We start from the raw sequence: 16,913 nt of genomic DNA, 5'->3' as shown, positions 1-16,913 counted from the left end.
CAGCAGGAAATTGAAACATAGCTGGTGCATTGAACAGCATGGAAGGGATGGTTTTTTGTAACTGTCCTGAATACGCAATTTTTTTCTTGAGTACATACAGACGCTTGGAGATCTTAGGGGGAGGTCAGATAGTGCTAAAAATGGCCACCTGACCTAACTTAGTTTGCCCAGGTGTGGAACTTACACTAGATCCTTACTTAGGTTGATCTAAATGTGAACTGTACAGAAGTTCAGGAAGGTTAAAAATGACTGACTTGATCTCAGTTAACTATAAGTTAACAATCTAAGTTAGATCAAGTTGTAAGTAAGATAGGTCTAAAAATGGCAAACATGATCTAAGTTAACTGGGGTGGGAGGGTCTGGGGGCTAAAAGTAGCCTCTGATCCTGGAGGTTGGGAGAGAGAGAGCCTCCCCATCCCCCCAACCCCTCTCGCCCAGATCCTGCTAGCCCTCTGATCCTGCAAAACCCTCCCAGATGCCACCAACCCCACTGCTCACCCCGCTTTCCTCCTCCTGATTCCCCAAGCCCTCCTGAGGAACCACACTTGCCCCTCAGCCCTCTCACAGACCCTGCTTGCCCCCTGACCTCCCATAGAACCTCATAGTCTGCCATGATCCTCCCTGTGGATCCCATAGACCCCCCTGATCTCCCCTGCAGACCTCATTTGCCCCCCAGATCCCCTCCTTGAAGACTCCACTTGCCCCCTCTGAACCCTTCTGTGAACCCCTGTTTTCTTTCTGGTCCTCCCAAGCTAGTCTTCCCCAACCTGACTTATCTTAGACCAGGTGGCCATTTTTAACTCGATCTAACCTCCCACTAACCTCCACAAATTTTTGTATACACCTGTTCTTTCTTTCAAAATGTGGTGCTGATGTAGAAAGGTGTAACGTGGCCGCTCTGCATTGTAGGCAGCAGCAGCACATGGGACAGCAGCAGCCTTCAGCTGCTGGGAGCACCACAGTCAACTATCAGCAGCAGTACCTTTTATTTTTGCACCCCTGCCCTAGGCCAGCACCCAGGCCTGCTGCCCTGATCTCTCCTCCTCAGTTATACTACTGCTGATGTGTGCAGATAATAACTGACAAAAGAGTCAGTTAGGCAATGTGTACCATGAGACAGCATCCATAGGCTGACTTTTTACACTTTTTCTTATTCCTAGGCTGTTTATCGTGGTGAATATCAGCACAACATTAGAGGCAAAGTGATCCCCACTAATAAAACAGTGGACTTGGAGAGGGCAAATCACGCTCACAAGATACAGTGTGAAGTAAGTACAAATGCATAATTTCTAGAAGAAGACTAAAGAATAAAAGCTATGTTTTGCCCTTCGCTGTTAAATGCACATGCATAGTTCTCTTTGATTTTACGAGCAGTCTATGTGTATATGTCTAATTTACAAAAACTTCAGCAAAGGGACAATCCCAGTCAGAATCAGTCACTTTCCAATGAGAATACTGGGTGAGTATGCCAGCTCTAAATGCAGCCTTTGCAGAGCCAGCAAGCGGGTATGTGGGGACAATGCCTCTTTGTTGAACTCCAAAGCAGATATGCAATACAGTTGATTCAAAGTCAGTAAGGGGAAAGATTTTCATTTTTTTCAAAAGCCACAAGCTACTTCTTTCCTGTACTGAAAGAAAAAGCGTATCCAAAAGTTTCAGTTGTTTCTCTGGACTGTCAAATAAAGTGGTTGGACTTTGCTCTAAAAATAAACTGGGACAAAAACTAGGTCTGTCAATTAATCACAGTTAATTCATGCAATTAACACATTAATTGGTTCTTTTGTTAATTGTTTTAATAGCAGTCAATCGCATGCGTGGCTTTGGAGCCCACGCCCAGGCTCAGCTTGCACCCTGCTGCCCTTGCCCCAAGAGCTGTGTGCTGACCATGCCACATGTCCCCTGCCCGCCTGGCCACGGGAGGCACAACATGGCATACTGCGACTTCTGGGGCAAAGGCAGCAGGCCAGAGACCCCCAACCTGCCTCTGCCTCGCACACAAATTGGGAGGCATGTGCCCCCCATGCCTCCCCTGGGGGTGCATGCAGTAGCAGGGAGCCTTGCCCCCACTTCCCCTAGACAAGTACGAGCCTCCCATGGCTCTGTCCCACGACCTGCCCCAGCCCTGATCACTGGTTAATTGTTTGACAGCCCTAAAAAAACCCTCTAGTTAATCTAAAAGGCTGCCTAATAGGGGTGTGAGAAGCAGGCCCTATTCGATTTGGATTTGGATTTGGATTCGGCCCAAATCAGGGACAGTGATTTGATTAGTTGATTTGGATCGCTGTCCCTGATTCGATTCAGCCAAATCTGAATCTGAAGATTTGATGCTAATTCAGAGAATCAGCGATTCGGACGTAGACACAGCTTTAAATGTTTTTTCTACATACCTCTAAGTAGCAGGTGGTTCATGAATACTGTGATGCTGAGGCATATGAAGTGTCCCACAGGAGTGTGGGAGAGGGCCCTCCACGTGCTCGGCAGTGAACCCAGAAATGGACCAGAAGTAATTCCGGTCCACTTCTAGGTCCGCTGGGGAGTGCATGGGGGGCTCCCCCATGCTTCCCCCCTGACTCAGTGATCAGCTATGGGGGGACTGCTTTGGTTCACTTCTGGGTCTGCTGCCAAGTGCATTGGGGAGCCCCATGTGCTTCTGTGGGATGCTCCATGTACACCAGCATTGCAGCATTCACAAGCCACCTGCTATCTAGAGGTATGTAGAAAAAACATTTAAAGCTGTGTCTATGTCTGAATCACCAAATCTTTCCAAATCTCTCTGAATTGATCTGGAGGGTTCTGATTCAATTTGGAGAGATTAAAGGGTCCTCTGATTCAATTCAGAGATTCGGCCACCTAATCAGGCTGAATCTCTACCAAATCAAATCAGGGACTGAAGCTTTGCACAGCCCTATTGCCTAATGCAGTGGTGCCCAACTTTTTTTGCCCAGTGGGTCAGATGGTCATTGCTCTCAGTCTGTCTGCAGGGTGGATCCAGTTGGTGGTCCTGATCCAGCACCTAGGCAGGTACAGTGGGGCCCCATCCATCCATATGAAGTGGGCAGGGGACAGCACAGCCCTGATCCAGCCACATGGTGGAAAGGAGCTTGCCCTGACCTCAACTTGGCCTTGTGGGGCCAGGGGGCATGGCCCGGTCCCTATCTAGCCATGTTGCAGGGAAGGGGGCATAAGCTGGCCCACATTCAGCCGTGTTGGGCTCAGGAATTTGGCATCAGGAAGGGGTGGCAGCATTAACTGCTACTTGTTCTCCACCACCAAAATTCCCAACAGTGGGGAGTCCTGCAGACCAGATGCCATTGTTCCATGGGCAAGATTTGGGGTGCAGGCTGGAGTTGAGCATCCCCAGCCTAATATATGTAGACATTTATCCCTGACACATCCCCATTTGCTTTATATATTTCAAATGACTCTGTAGAGTTAAGGGTTAGGTATGGAGTTGAATTGCAAAGAAGATATTTGCTATACAGTTAATACATTCTCTTAAATATTTCACATATTTGTCTCTTTTCTTCCCTGAAGAATTTGTACCGCTGGGCTGGAATAAATGCTCTTCCCACTGCATACAAACTTCCTACAGACACACCAGCTTTTAAGCATGCTAAACATGTTCAATACATGGGCAGTGATGTAAGTACTGTATATTGAGTTCTTTTCTTGCAAAGGAATGTTTGGGGATCTCTGTGCCTCATGTATGAATATGCAACATTTCCTGGAAGCATATTCATAAATTAGACTAATTGTGTTTGCTCCAAGTGTCTTTAAAAGCCGAGGTAGAATGGGGTGATATTGTAGCCGTGAGAGTCCAAGAAAGATGTAAGAGACAAAGATATCCTTTATTAATCAATTGTATAGTTGGGTGGAATATAGGCAAGCTTTTGGGTATGAAGTACCATTCTCCAAATCTCTATGAAAAAAGCAGGCACAAGTTGAGCTATATAGCACATAGAACAGAGGCCTGTGCAAAACTCCAATGTAAATAAAAACAGGATATGAGACGTTATCGGGAGCTAATAGGACACATGCGGTAGAAAGGATAGCCCAGTAAATAGAAGAGCAAAACTACTGAAGAAAGTCCTTATCACTTTTGGGGATTGGGGATAAAGTAGATTGCAATAAACCATGAAGTCAATGTTTGTGTTAAGTTCCTGATTCCTTCTGTCCAATAAGGTAATGGATTTTTGTTCCCAGGCCTGTCTTTTTGAGGGTGTGTACATTTTCCTTGAGGATGAGGATTATGAGGTCAGAGGGAGTGTTTTTTTCCTGCAAAAAAAATATTCTATCTGTTTCAGTGTCTCTATCTTTTTTTTTTTTTGTCCTGGGTGAAACTAGACAAAAACTATGCACCAAAATGATCACAGAAAAAAGAAGCAGATAGATGGATACCTGGCGGGATGTTTAAAGCTCGGTGGTGCTAAAATCCTTAAAAGTGTGCTACTTTGTCCTGCAAAAACTTCCATAATGGCCTTTCTATCAGCAGAATCTGCCAGCAGTTGCAAAATTTCAGGCATGAATATAGTCCTTTAGTGATATGGGTTGCTCATTACCATGAATGGTAAATGGTAGGGTAGAAACTGAAATATTTATTACAGATACAGTCATGTGCAAACGTAATTTGTGATTTGGTTTAACTTTTTTTAAACTTCATTTTTCAATATTACAGCTTAAATATAAAGAAGCTTATGAGCACACAAAGGCTAAAGGCTACACCCTTGGACCCAAAGATGTTGGCTTTGAGAATATCAGGAAAGTTAATAAAGTTATCAATGAGGTACTGTAAAAATTGTTTTGCATATGTCTTTATGAACATATTATCATGTAGAATTGTTACTATCTAACAAAATTAATTACAGTACAATTTTATAAACCAACTGATAAAAGTTGTTGAGAATTTGATGGGTCTCTGTTAGTGAGATCCATACTTTCAACATTTTTAGGCCAAATGTATACAAAAGCATACACATATTTTTGTCTGTTGATATTAATAAGACTGTCCATATGCATAAAAGAATGTTTGCCTGATCAGGGCTCTGATCCTCCATAGCATGTATCAAATATGTTTAACAGTAATATTAGTTTTTGTGAAATATCTTTAGCTACTAAGAGGCCTTTCTTGCAAAGTGACTCCATTTCCTACCAGTCTGTACTCTCTAGAGGAACTCTTGGACTACCAGAGAAATAACTACTAATTTTTTGCAGACCTGGATGTTGTATGTCCTTGTTTTAAGTGTTTAATTTTTAACATGTGGAATACTGTTTTCTTTGGGGCAGAGGATGTATCGGGAGACATACCACAAGCTTAAGGACAAGATTCATACTACCCCTGACACGCCAGAAATTCGCCAAGTCAAAGCTACACAGGAAGCTGTCAGTGATGTACGTCTTTTCTTATAATTTTTTCTAAGGGAGATTTTGGAATATTCAGCCTGATCAAACATTTCAATGTACTTTCATTTTCTTTGTTTTCCAGCTGATCTACAAGACAGACTTATTTAAAATGCGGGGACACTTGATTTCCTTGCCCTTCACTCCTCAAGTCGCGCATTGTCAGTATGTTGGGGAAATCACAAGTGATGTAAGTACCTGTTTCAATAAGATAATCTGATTTTGAATGCAGCAGGCCAAATTCCTTTCTCTTGATGCCTATGCAGGTGTCCATAAGAACAGAATTTGGCTTGTCATTTGAATTTTAAAATATTGCATAGTAATTATTTAATTAGTATTCCCCTAAAGGGTCATCTTTTAATTTCTTTGTTACTGTGCTTGCTTCACAGAATAAATACAAGCAGGATCTGCAGTGGCTAAGGGGCCTGGGCTGTTTCCTGTATGATACTCCTGATATGGTCCGTGCTCGTCACCTGCGTAAGCTTTGGGTAGGTGCTCTTTTCTGGAACTCAAATGCACACATTGATCACTTCATTTTTTATGGATTCACAAGTGTCAAGATGATATATTTTAAGGACACCAGAGTAATGAAGATAACACAGTTATTTTTAGCAGCTACTTTGCTGTAGTAGTGCATCATAATGGGGGAGTGCGCTGCTACAGCAATGTAGCTAAACAGAGACACAAATGTTCCCAAGTATTAAGGAGCAGGGAGTCTACTGTAGCAACACTTAACTCTGTTAAGTTTCATTGTATATTTTCAATAACATAGCTAGCAAACGTGACATGTATATTTCTTTTTCAGTCTAATTATGTATATACTGATGATGCCAAGAAGATGAGGGATAAATACAGTGTGGTTCTCGACACTCCCGAGTACAGGAAAGTTCAGGAGCTGAAGACACATCTGAGTGAAGTAAGTATTGGAATGATGTATCTATCCATTTTAATGATGGTTAAATGAGGTGCAAATTGTCTCACAGGTTTTCGTGCTATTCTGGATGTGGTCCTTTCATGTATGTGATTATCTAAATGCAGTAGTGTAATGAGGGGTGGATGAGTGGGCACCTGTCCCAGGTGCTGATTTAGAGGGGAAGCATCTATACGTTGTCCTGTGGCAGTGTTGTTACTGCACCATGCTTTAGTACTTCCTTTTGGAAGTATTAAAGCATGGCACAGTAACCACCTGTACTGTGCCTACATGCAGTCCACAGTTATTTTTAGCAGCTACTTTGCTATAGTGGTGCATTATAATGGGGGACCATGCTGCTATGGCAATGTAGCTGCTGGTCACATGTAGACACCCATGGACTCTACATCCCTGTAGCTCATTGCTATGGCGGTATAGCATTATGTGTAGACATGCCCAGGGAGTACCAGAATGGTGTTCCCAGGGAGCTGATGCTGCCACAGCAGTGACCTGTGTTCAGGGAACTCATGGTGCCGTAGTAGCAAGCACCTCTATCTAAATGTTAATTGAATTTATGTAACAGAGGAATTAACTGCCAGATTTTGTCTCTTTCTAGATTGTTTACAGAGCTGCAGGCAAAGAGCAAAAGGCAAAATATACTTCAGTCCTTGAAACTCCTGATTTCTTACGAGCCAAGAAAGGACAAAAAATACAGAGCCAGGTGAATCTTTCCTGTCTTGACATTTTCTCAATGCAATGCGACTTTTTTCTTGTCAACATAGAAATCTTAGGGATTACTTGTGACTGTGGTAAATACACAATTTTAAATGGAAGCATAATTCTCCAGTTGACTATGCCCCTTTATGAAGCATGTTTGTTCCTGTTCATCTGAAATAGTGGAGAGCTTTGTTAGATCCCACTTCAGCTCCATTCAAATTCTCTAAAAATCTGGCTCCAGTGAACCAAATATGTGTAAATTTAATGGCTTCATTGGCTAGATAAAATGTTGGCATTGTTTAATTGAAGTATGTGATATGAAGTGATCACATCTCTTAAAAACCTACAGGCATAGTTTAGTCAAACACCTGGCTTCTGGATATCTTTGTGCATTTGTATCTGTGTGTGCATGCACAGTAAACCAGGAAGACAGTGCAAAGAGTTCCTTCTCTCCTTAAGTACAGGGGTCTGTAGCACAGGGATCCGTGCACTCACAGTATATAAAGGAAGGTTTAGCTAGCAGCACCTGAAATGGGTCAGAGCCCTGTCCTTTCTCTAGCTGCACTTGGAGCCTAGCAACAGGTGGAGTTCTTGCTTTTTTACTTTAAAAGTGTAGTTGCCTCTCAGGGGAGCAGTGAGAAGTCCCTCCTTAGGGTCTTCATGTTCATGCTGCTTGCCTTTGCTCTTAACAGGTAAAATATGCCTGCCTTTCTCCCATTCCCTCTCAACCTGGATGTTACTTTGTCTTCTATCCCCCATGCTGCACGTAGTTCTCCAATCCACAAGTCTGTCTGTTGCAGAGGTTCCCAAACTTTTTCTTACTGCGTACCCACTTCTAGATTTACCAGCTGCCCACATACCCCTACCAGCATATGTTTTATATTTTAACCCCTTAAATGCTAATTATTATTAGAATGAAAAATTAAATTCGCCATTACACAATTTTTGCCATGTACCCTCTGGAGATGTCTTGCATACCCCCAGGGGTACATATACCACTGTTTGGTAACCACGGGTCTATTGCATCTGTTTCAGACATTACTGATTTCTACCTGGGTGTGTTCCTTGTATTTTTTTTTAAAAGCTCTGGTAAATAATGAGTAATATGTTTTAAAGATGGCAGTTACTGAAAACTCCTACAAAGAGTTCTGTGAAGGTCAGTCCTAGAGTTATGGTCATTTGGGATGTTGGCTTGTTCCATTTCTCTGGCATTTACAGAAAAACCAGAGTACTCAACTGGTAGAAGGATGACACATGGGAGGATGGGAAAAGCAAAGGGGCACATTTCGTTTTCAAGGTGTGTGGGTGTGTTGTGAGCACACAATCACCTTGCAGGGCAAACAAGGTAACACATAATTGAAATGGATAGTTTTTGAATGGTGCCCTTTTTTTGCCATAGTATTTGTATGTAGAGCTAGCCACCAAAGAGAGACCCCATCACCATGCAGGTGCCCAGACAACCGCCTTGAAACATGCAAGACACGTGAAAGACATGGTCAGCGAGGTAAGAAATTTCTTCTCTTGTTGAGGTCTGTTTAACTATGTGAAAGTTCCTGTTCTAACATTGGTGATGGGAAGGTATAACAAGGAGCCACCCTTTATTTATTTTTAGATCTTTTGATTCTTGAGGATTACATTTCCTTCTGCTATCCCTAGATAGTTTTTACTCAGTGTAAAATGTGGATACTTAGGGGTGGGTTTATAAAACACCTGCTTCTAAAAGTAAGTCAGTAAGACTCAGGTGCATTATGTAGCACATGAGAGATATTAATTATGACCCATTTCTGCAGGATCCTGAGTACCTTCAGGGATCTTCTGAAGAGCCTCATTCCCATTTGTTTCAATAGAAGCTGAAAGCAGTCAGCATTCTGCACCATTGACTTCTCAACCAAGTGTTCTCAGGGTAGCTTCACAGCAGCAGATGAGCAAGTCTGTTAGGGTACCTGTAGATGTGCGGAGAGGCTGCTCTGACACGCTGTAAATAATCGAGTCTGCTGGAGCATACTAACTATGAAACTATGAACTAGTGCACTCCAGTGCAACCTCCCACATCTCGTGTATCAGCATCCCCATGCTTCAAAATGGCAGCGGGGTGCATTAACTAAAACTCATTGCATGAACTTTAGTTAAATTGCCCCTGCTGTCATTTTGAAGTGCAGGGATGCTGATACACAAGACGCTGCAGGTGCTTTAATTAGAGTAGCTCTCAGAGCCTCTCTAATTAAAGCACCCCCACCCACCCCTGGAGCATGGGTAAAAATTGCCTTAGACACAAATTATATTTTTTGGTCTTTTATTGTATTATTTTCTTATATTATATTTTTGTTCATATCCCATTAGAAAAAGTACAAAACCCAGTATGACAAGATGAAGCACAAGTACACAACTGTTCCTGACACGCCTATCCTTATCAGAGCTAAGCGGGCTTACCTCAATGCAAGTGATGTACGTATCCCACAACCACCACTGCTCTTACTTTCTCTCATTTGCTTTGAACAGGGAAAATATGAAACTAGAAGAAATAAATGGAGCAAAAGCAGAAAATACTTAAAATAAAGACAGCACCACTGGGTTGTTGTATGTTATTCCATTTGCATGTATTTATATCTGTAGGATGCCTATAGTTGAATTGAATACACTGGCTGCATCTGCACAAGACACTGACCTCGCAGTAGCCCAAGACTACTGCGCAGTAGTGTCACATGGCAGTAATCATGACTCAGTGCTACTGTGCAGAGTACTCTTGGGCTATGGTGCAGTCAGTGTCATGAAAAAGCCACTCATCAACACTACTTTGTGGTAACTCTGGTTACTGTGCAGTCATTTAGTACTTATTTATACAAGTACTAACGAATGCGCAGTCACCATCGCGTAGACACAGTGGCTGTATGTTATTTCAGCTAATCCTGCAGTTAAGTTTGAAGCTGAAAAATGAGAGAGGGAAATTATATCAAAATCAGTTGCTTAAATGCAGGTATTCAAAATAATATACATTACAGTGAATTGTTGATGCTGGGAGTGGACATAGAAATTATTTTAGCTTACTTATCACTTTCTTCTTATGTATCAGTACTGTTCAAAGAATAAGCTTTGACTCTTCCTGAAAAACTATCCCTTTTTATTTTAAAATAGAGTAGGAAAATCTAGTTTCTGTCCTGGATAAAGACTGGAGGTTTTATTTTCTCCAAATGTAGAATTTTCATTTAAAGAAGTTGTAAGACCCTGACTAAAAGTGTTTTACTGTATACTGAGATCTGTGGCATGTAAATTGCTAATCGCCTTCTGGCCCATGCAAAACTTTAAAGACCGTGTATTGGGCTGCACATCAGGTGAGCTGATCTTATTATACATGTCTAAAAACACAGGGTGCAAACAGAAGTGACAATTTTCACTCAATCTGGGCACAGAAAGCAGTTTATAACTGTGACAAACACAAGTACACAGCTGCAGACAGCTTAAAAATAGCTGATTGGTTGAAAATCTGACCCCTCATTGTGTGAGGTATCAGATAAAGACATTTCAAAATGTAGCATCTTTTGTAACCTGTGTCTGTGGAGCTCCTATCCTGTCGCTGTTTTCAGAATGGGACGGGGGAAAGGAAATGGAGGGAGTTTCAGCCCTTGCTGGAGGGTGAAATGAGTATATTGGAGCCCACCCCGAGGTGGAGGCAGGGGGGGCTCCAGTTCACCCACCCCACCCTCCAGCACCAGCTGGGGATCCCCAAGAATGAGCTCCCTCTACTGCCTCTCCCCTCCTCCCCACTTCTGCAAAGGGCAAGTACTGGCAGAGAGCTCTGGCTGTTGCTATGGGACCCTGGCTGCAGGCTCGCAGCCCACAGGTAGATTCCTATCCCCGCTGGGACCAAGAGCGAACTTCTGTTTGGTCTGGGGTAATGTTGTAACTCAGAATGCTTTGCAAAAATTGTTCGAAGTTACAGCTGGGAGTTGCAGTTCTGCTTGCACCCCTTCAGGCAAAAATACCCAAACTGCACTAGCAATTTGGCTAATAACTCTTGTAAAGAAAAAAGCTCAAGTCCTATAAATGAAATTCCTACCTCCCAAGCAGCAAAACTCCTGTGCTACTCCTGGGTTTCTGCTCTGTGGAGGATACAGATTTATCACAGATCCAGGGCTGCTATAAACTTAGTGCTTTCCACAATTTAGAACATAGATTGAAAGATGAGAAAAGATGTGGAGATTTTTATGCCTTTGCTGTTGTGGAGGGGGCTTCTGTGAGAGTGTACTTTTCTCCATTTTCTTTCTGAGAGGTAGTGACATTAATTTTTTGCTTTAATGGGCCTAATCTTTTCTCTGTGGCTGAGTTCCAGTATAGCTCTCAGCCAGGCTAATTCCAATTTTGGGGGAAAAAAAGTTTTTAAAATTTACCAGCCTCATGTAAACATATTGAATGACTCCAATGTCATTCCCATTAGTTAAACTATCTGATTAGTCCATGTTAGGACCCAACATATGATAATGACCTTAGCATCAGATATTTCTAAATGATCATAGAAGGACAAAATCATGATTCTGAAGGCCAGTAATCATGAAGATAAGTTTAGAATTGAGGACTTATATATTTATCCTAACAACTACTGACAAACTATATGACCACTCCATTTTTTTTCTCTTATCAGCTGCGCTACAAAGAGACCTTTGAGACTACAAAGGGCAAGTATCACACAGTGAAAGATGCCTTGAATATCGTCTATCATCGCAAGGTCACTGATGATGTTAGCAGTGTACGTATACAACACATCCATTCCTGATTAATTTTAGTCACTTATGTGCTGAATTAGGACTACATACTTGCACTCCTGTCCCCACACATACAGACATATTTATATTAAAGTCCCTTCTAGTGAAAGAGTCTGGATTTGATTAGCATTTATACTTCAGACACTTCACACCACTGGACCTGAAGATATTAGATATTAGGAAGAATTTTCTCACTAGGAGGGTAGTAAAACACTGGAACAGGTTATCCCGAGAGGTGGTGGAAGCTCCATCCGTGGAGGCTTTTAAGACCAAGCTAGACAAAGTGTTGGCTGGGATGATCTAGTTGGGGCTGGTCCTGCTTTGAGCAGGAGGTTGCACTAGATGATCTCCTGAGGTCCCTTCCAGCCTGAATTTTCTATAATTCTAAGATGGCCACATCTGTCCTTTGTGTGCTGTTTGTGACAAAAACTGGTTATGAAAATGAATGAGAACTAGGCCCCCTATTTTAAACACATCTTTGTGGAAAGTCAGAATTAGGAGTCTCCTAAAATTGCATAGCTCATGTATTATGTTTTCCAATTTTTTCACCTCAGTTTTCAACTTCCTTATGACTCCTCTCTCTAGGTGAAATATAAGGAAAAGTATATGAGTCAGCTGGGAATCTGGAGATCCATCCCTGACCGCCCTGACCACTTTCATCATCGTGCTGTCACGGATGCCATCAGTGACGTAAGTTTGCATAATTAATTAAACATATTGTATATGTTTCCAAAATAAGCAGCAGCGCTGTGTTACCCAACCACTGCAAGGCAGCATCTGCTGAGTTGCAAATGCAAATAGTTCTGCCTAATAGCTTGGCATGATTAAGGCAAGAATTCCAGTGGCTGTTTTCATACTGTATTATGACAAAGCAGAACCTGAAAGAATAATATAGGTAACATTAATGTATTTCTGGAAATAAATAAATAAATAAATACATATTTATTTATTTATTTATTCATATCAATATATAGTATATATCAATTATTGTCTGGAGTTTTAGGTCTGCACAATATTTAAGTATCAATAGGGTACCAGTTTTGCTCCAAAGTTTTTAAATTTTATCTTGTTACTTTCTTTCTAAAGTTTAAATACAAGGAAGACTTATCCTGGCTCAGAGGCATTGGTTGCTATGCATGGGATACTCCTGATTTGAGTCTGGCAGAAAAGAACAAGGCACTCTACAGTGGGGTATGTAAATCATTTCTGACATTTAAAAGTACTTTTTCAGTGATTAGTTGCCTGTTATTATATTTTAACTAAAAGATCAAATCTGCCCTCACATATGGATGTGAGTATCTTGTGGCAGAATTTGGTCCAACACATTTTAAATAAGCCAGGACAGATTTTCACAGTCAACATAGACAAAAGGATTTCTTAGTTAATCCATTCTTTTCCTAGCCAGTGGAATTGTTCTCAACAGTACTCTTCCTAGTTCCTCTATACTTGCTTTATACCATAGGAAAGTTTACAGTTCCAGCTGCTTTCCTTGTATTACCATTCTGTACAATAACTATTGATAACTATAATTATATTACCTTAGACATAATTTTCATTTGTATATGTAGCATTTCTATTCTTCCTTTATTGCAGACAGTTTTTCAGTGTGTATTTTTTTCATTCTTCTGTTCTTGATTTTACTTTAGAATGACTAGTTTCTTTGTTTTCTCCAGTACAAGTACAAGGAACTATTTGAAAGAACAAAATCTCTGTACAATTACGAACCTGATTGTCCAATTAATAGGCATTTTAAACATGCGACTCAGTTGCTGGATGAGGTAAGTTATTGAATAGAACTTTACTGCACCGCATTGATAATCTAATATCTCACAGTCCTTTCTGCTAACATTGAATTATAGGTTTTTTTTTTTTCAATGTTGCAAATAATCAAAATAAACTAAAAGTTAGTTAAAATAAAGATGTCTAAAGATTAGATTAAAATATGGAAGAGTAGGGATATTAATTTTGTTCTATAGAAATGGGCAGTACGAAGAGATGTGGAGTAAATTAAACAATGTGACATCTTGAACCATATTCCAGATCTAAATATGCAGAATTTCTCAACTGCTGACTTGTATTATCCCCATAGCTCCTTTATCCATCTCTGTTTCCCTTCAGAGATTTTGCTTTGGATTTCCCAGTGAATTTCTTGGCACTTATGATCCTGTTAGAATAATCTTTTGTTAATTTGAACAAAGTAGGACTAACTTATTAAGATACATAAGATGAATCCTTTCAAATCATACAATCAATGTTTGCATTTTAGTAAATAAATAATACATTCAGAATGATATCACAGTGATATTTACAGAAATGCTAGTGATGTAACATTGTATTGTGCAGTATATATTTTTGCATCCAGAATTTAATTCTTAATATATTGAGAATACAGAACTATTTCTTGGAGAACTGGAATTAACATATGGGTCATGGGAATCCTACAGGAATGAACTACTGACTTTATTAAATCTTGTACCCTTAAATATGAATTTGGAAATTGTCCATGGTTGTCCTCTTTTTTTTCCTGAATTTTCCAATTTGGATGTGGTCTTGAATTGCATCTTTAATTATTACTTGTAGTCAGAGTTTAATGCTTTGAGGCTGTTACTCCAGTATTTTTGAGATCCTTATTTTTATATGTTGCTGTGGCTTAATCTGATGTTCCAAGCAGAAATTATACAGGTCTGATTCTTAAAAATAGTGAGATAAGTACGACATTATACTTAACCAGAAACCAACTGGCCAAATGAGGACGTGTCCAGCCAGGTACAGTAAAAGTGCTAGCAAGTGCCACCAATATATAAGTAGGTCATTCACATGTCACCCATGACTCTACAGTGTTCTAGTTCAGCACTTTCAGAACTTTTTTGCTGTCTAAACTATACAGCAGCTTTGAGTGAGCTAGTCCTCTATCTGCATTCCTTTATATTTCTCATCAGTTAAATGATACATTCTTAGATAAGGTCTGATTCTAAATGGAATCAGTAAAAAGTCTCTGATTGACTTCAATGGTGTCGAATCACATACTTTTTTCTATTACGTTCTTTGTAAAGGACATGATGATTACAGTGATTTTTTTTTTGTCTAATTTCCAATCATTTAGAAGAAATGGGCTTATTTTCTTAGTTAAATGCACTTGTTTGGTGTAATATTTATTCTTATTTTCTAAAAGATGCTCTGATTACTTACCTTCATTCAGGGGTCCTAAGCCTTTACTGGTCCATGATCACAAGGCTAAACAAGTCACAAGCTGTGGGCAGCATTGCATTTTGTGCTCTTGATCATACTCAGGCTTAACTGTTTAGTTTCTTGTGGCCATGAGCAACATTGGAGGGTCTCCTGGGCAACATTACCTAGTAGTCATCTGTTGTGGACCACTTCCTTGAGGGCATGGTATATAAGCCATTGGTATAGGGCCATTGCCTTTCTCAGTTTCTTTACTTCTTGAATTAGATGGTAAGTCACTGCCAACCCGACAAGGGGCACAATCAAGTAAAGATATATTTTTAAATGTATTCTGCATGCCCAAGTAATTATGTGCATACCTGCAACACATTTGCCTAAAACACTGATCACTGAGATCTAGAGCTGTGCTGTTCACAATTTTCATCAGTCTCTTTTGTATTTCTTTTCATGGACAGAAAAAATACAAGTCAAATGCCAAGATGTTCTTGCAACATGGATGTAATGAACACAGGAGGCCAGATATGCTGACCGCACTCTACAATACAAACCTTTGGAGCAAGGTAATGTGAATGACTGCTTTTGCAGGAAAATATCATATGCACAGTTTAGCTGTTTCGACTTTTAGCATTTTATTTGTGAAATCCCTGAATTTCCATTGGCCTCAAGCTATCATGTTTTGCGGTGCACTTATTGCTGGTTGTGATGCAATATACTTGATAACAGAACATCTGAAATTATGTCTTGGGTCTAACCCAGTTCCCAATGACAAGCTGAACAATGACTTCAAGAGAAGCCTGATCTGGCCTTCCAGAATCCCTCTATTCTCCCATATCATAATCTTTGGTAAGCATGTTAGCAATGAATATTTGCTAATATAATGCACAGGTCAGTTCCTGGGTATACAAGTTTGCAGGATAAAGTTCCAAAGGTGGCAGTATATCATATCTATCGCCCACGTCTTCCAAACCCAGGCCCTAAGTTTGCCACCATTTCTCACACTGAGCAGTACCATGTCATCCCATTGACAGAATTGGTCCCTGGTTCTAGTTTAAAACTAAGGACTAAGGGGGTGAATCTACATATGCACATTTACTGTGCAGTAACATATTAACAAAAATTACTGTGCAGTACAGTCTACATGTGCATGCCCATACTGTACAGTAACTATGGTGACTTATGCTGACTTGGGCGTAAATTTGCTACCTGCATCATGCAAATTTATACTCGATTAGTTACTGTGCAGTAATGCACTTGTAGGCACATTACTGCGCAGTAACACTGTGTGTGTGAACTGACCTGGGACTAACTTTACTCCAAGCCAGTCCAAACACAGCATTACTGCACTTTAATGCCTGCATCTGTAGATGCCAGCCTAAATCTGCTTACTGCACAAAAACTTACTGTGCAGTAAATTTACCGCACAGTAAATGCACATGTAGACGTGCTTAGGCGGTACATATTTGAGAGCTAGAGTGCAGTATTCATCCATAGCTCTGCACTGAAAATGGTACCAAGTTGTACCATTCCAGGCAGAGAACTAGGAATCACAGTGCTTCAAGGTGACTCTTTGCCATCCAAGGCTCTGGTAAAGTGGCAGGAGAGGGTGCTGTTTCTTCCACTAAGGCATGGGTGGATGGGTAGGTGAACTGTCACGGCCTTGCACCAACCTACATCTTTTCAGCTAATTGTGATTCCTTATGCAAACATGTCAGAGCCAAGCTAGAAATAATTTCTTCCCTCTTTGTTTCCTCCCAATATATTCTGTTAGTGGGAGGAGAAGGCAGGGTGATTTGCTGTTGGTTATTACAGAATGACGAACAAAATCAGCCCATGTTAATATTTCTGATTATGCAAAAAGGTGGATTCATAAGCATGTAGATTATTCTATTATTTAGATTGCAGAGCTTGTTTCCCCTACCTTACACTCATCAAGTCTGGACTCTACC

The 16,913-nt window shown here is 40.7% G+C and overlaps 1 protein-coding gene across 35 annotated transcripts in view; it reads left to right on the top strand.

Moving 5' to 3' along the window:
* NEB (nebulin) overlaps positions 1 to 16,913 on the top strand; it is a 214,835-nt gene that overhangs the window by 150,146 nt on the left and 47,776 nt on the right. For all 35 annotated transcript variants that reach the window (XM_025205209.1, XM_025205234.1, XM_025205245.1 and 32 more), the window contains 15 exons: positions 1,161 to 1,268; positions 3,535 to 3,642; positions 4,676 to 4,783; positions 5,284 to 5,388; positions 5,483 to 5,587; positions 5,787 to 5,885; positions 6,203 to 6,313; positions 6,924 to 7,028; positions 8,424 to 8,528; positions 9,365 to 9,469; positions 11,661 to 11,765; positions 12,367 to 12,471; positions 12,868 to 12,972; positions 13,455 to 13,559; positions 15,423 to 15,527. In XM_025205209.1, coding sequence (XP_025060994.1) covers positions 1,161 to 1,268; positions 3,535 to 3,642; positions 4,676 to 4,783; positions 5,284 to 5,388; positions 5,483 to 5,587; positions 5,787 to 5,885; positions 6,203 to 6,313; positions 6,924 to 7,028; positions 8,424 to 8,528; positions 9,365 to 9,469; positions 11,661 to 11,765; positions 12,367 to 12,471; positions 12,868 to 12,972; positions 13,455 to 13,559; positions 15,423 to 15,527 — 1,584 coding nt within the window. The remainder of the gene's footprint in view (positions 1 to 1,160; positions 1,269 to 3,534; positions 3,643 to 4,675; positions 4,784 to 5,283; positions 5,389 to 5,482; positions 5,588 to 5,786; positions 5,886 to 6,202; positions 6,314 to 6,923; positions 7,029 to 8,423; positions 8,529 to 9,364; positions 9,470 to 11,660; positions 11,766 to 12,366; positions 12,472 to 12,867; positions 12,973 to 13,454; positions 13,560 to 15,422; positions 15,528 to 16,913) is intronic.

The sequence above is a fragment of the Alligator sinensis genome, unplaced genomic scaffold, assembly GCF_000455745.1.
Source record: "Alligator sinensis unplaced genomic scaffold, ASM45574v1 scaffold61_2, whole genome shotgun sequence".
NCBI classification, from domain to species: Eukaryota; Metazoa; Chordata; order Crocodylia; family Alligatoridae; genus Alligator; species Alligator sinensis.
The sequence above is the reverse complement of the archived record's forward strand: the minus strand, read 5'-3'. Positions and strand labels throughout refer to the sequence as shown.